The 2534-nt window shown below is 36.7% G+C and overlaps 1 protein-coding gene across 1 annotated transcript; it reads right to left on the bottom strand.

Annotated features, from left to right (window-relative positions):
• Positions 1-312: 312 nt before the first annotated feature.
• On the bottom strand, positions 313-2329 carry LOC145090407 (putative serine/threonine-protein kinase PBL22). Its single transcript, XM_079028635.1, has 3 exons — positions 1377-2329; positions 860-996; positions 313-767 (listed from the first exon to the last, which is right to left on the bottom strand). The coding sequence occupies exons 1-3, from the start codon at positions 2316-2318 to the stop codon at positions 371-373; spliced, it is 1476 nt and encodes a 491-aa protein (XP_078884761.1). The 5' UTR covers positions 2319-2329; the 3' UTR covers positions 313-370.
• Between the last annotated feature and the right edge of the window lie 205 nt (positions 2330-2534).

Genomic DNA, 2534 nt, shown 5'->3' on the forward strand with positions numbered 1-2534 from the left:
CGGGTACGGGTCGTTAACGGGTAAACGGATCAAAAACTATGCTCCAAATCCATATAATTGTTAAGGGTTTGGATCGGATCATGGTCAAAACCCGCTCCATTGTCAGGCCTATATCCAATTATCTTAGGTAGAGAACATCATACATTAAAAACACAGTCGAAGTAGAGATTAACAACTCAAATAAAACTACATCATTAAGGATTACAACGATGGAAGTAATTTACAGCAACTTATAAAATTAGAAATCATATACATATATTAAATAATTTTATTACTAATTTATACATTTCATTATTGAATAACAAAGTACGTAGTATATTAATTAATCTATAATTTGAATAAATATAATAAATCAAGAATGGTTATTTACTTATTTAGGCCGAATCTCGATGCCCTCCACGATAAGACCACTCTTCCGCATGTGAAGCGAAAGCTCCTTAAACACCATCTCAACTTCTCCATTGTCTCCTTCCTCGTACTTGAATTCTCCCAACTTAATCTCCATCCACCCATCGTTTCTCATATGAGGAATCACATAGTCTTGCTGCACACGCCGTGGTATTTGAAGATAAACTTTTTCGGTCTCTGTTTTTACCCCACCAAAAGTGACACTTGATTTTGCTGGAAGAGTAAGTCCACTGCAACCCTCAGTAGTTCGAAAGACAAGATAGGCGACATATGTACCCTTTTGTGATAGCTTCACAACTGCTACTTTGCCATGGATCTCAAGCCACCATACTTCTTTAAGTATGCACACCTCCGGGAACCTAGAGAAACGGCAACATACATGTATTCATGAATGCCAAATTCAGTATATTAACAACCTAAAACGTGACGCTTAAGAGAGAATGAAAGAGACCTTGATTCAGGTATACATCCCCATTCCCAGTATCGAGTGTCATCTTGCGATTCAATGGTTAGGTCGTTGGCCCCCAACATATAAAACTTTTTCTCACTCTCCTGTTCGTCGATTTGGATGCTTCGTGTAGGGAATAACTATTATATATGAGGTCAAATTTTAGCAGAAGCTGGTCAAAAATAATATAGAAAAAGGACATGCGAGTCCGGTGAGCAGTTAAAAGTTACTTTTTAGAACCAAATTAAAACAAAAACAAATCCTTTCTTTTATTGAAAACATAATGGGGTGTTAGGTTTATCTTTTTGATACACAAAAATCCTTTGCGGAAAAAATAAAATATAAAAGATGTTTGGTAAAAGGATTTTAAAAGTTATTTTTGGATTTTTGATATAAGAAAAACTGTTTGGAAAAGTCAGGAAAACATGACTGTTTGTAAACAATATAGGGTCCAAGCATGATAGTTTTCATTCTTGTTATGAAAATATATTTTCAGAAAAACATGGAATAAAAGACTTACTTGAATATTCAGTGCTTCCTCGACCCCATTGATGATCCTATCCAACGTAGGGCGTTTCTTTATCTTGAAGCTAATGCACTCATGTGCAATTTCGTTAAATTTATGAAAAGACCTCATATCAATCTGATCTTTAATAGTGGGATCTATTAGCTTGTCAAGTCCATCAACGAGTTGATGGTCGTCATAGTAGCTTCGGACCATGTCGATCAGATACAGTTCCTTATCTTCAAAGTGCCTTGCATTATAAGCCAATATTCCACTTGACATTTCAAACATTACCACTCCAAATGAGTATATATCGGACTCCTTAGAGAGCATATGTCTTTCGTTGTATATCGGATCCATGTAAAACCTTGTACCAGCAGGTCTCGTACGGACATGGGTATCTTGCTGATTTCTTGGACTTAATCTTGACAAACCAAAATCACATATTTTGGCTTCCATATTATCATCTAACAAAATATTGGCACTCTTCATATCTCTATGAATTACTCTCCTGTACTCCTCAACATCCGAGTGAAGGTACTTTATTCCTCTTGCTGCACCCAAGCATATCATCAGGCGTTGTGCCCATGTTAGGCAACTCCTCCTATCTGGGTCTTTGAGGTGATAATCAAGGCTTCTGTTAGTAGCATACTTGCAAACTATAATTTTCTCATTTGCATCATCACAGTAGCCAACGAACGGGATGATGTTTGGATGGTTGAAACTTGAAACCAACTTAAGTTCATTATGGAACTCGTCGGTTCCTTGACAGCTATCAGGATCAAGGCATTTGATGGCTACTATCTGGTTTTTCCAGTCGTTAGAGAGTTCTCCTCTGTAGACCATACCAAATCCACCATCTCCGACCAGAGTTTCTGAACAGAAGTTTTTTGTGGCCCGACTGATCTCCTCCAGTGGAATTCGACATTTTTCTAGGTTTACCCCTGAAGAAGACATTGTTTTCTATATTTGTGATTATGTATTGTTATGGTATTAGCAGCTTTTCTGTGAATATATATAGAACCCAATTTGCTTAGAAGCGCGTACATATAATACGGTTGACTAGCATCAACTCCCTTTAAAAGTCAAATCTTGTATCTTGAATGTGTATTTGTGCAAGAAACATTACGAAGTTCTTTAAAGTCAAGTGTTGTATCTTGTACAATTTGTCTT

Source organism: Lactuca serriola, chromosome 2 (assembly GCF_051521515.1).
Source record: "Lactuca serriola cultivar US96UC23 chromosome 2, Lser_US96UC23_V15, whole genome shotgun sequence".
NCBI classification, from domain to species: Eukaryota; Viridiplantae; Streptophyta; class Magnoliopsida; order Asterales; family Asteraceae; genus Lactuca; species Lactuca serriola.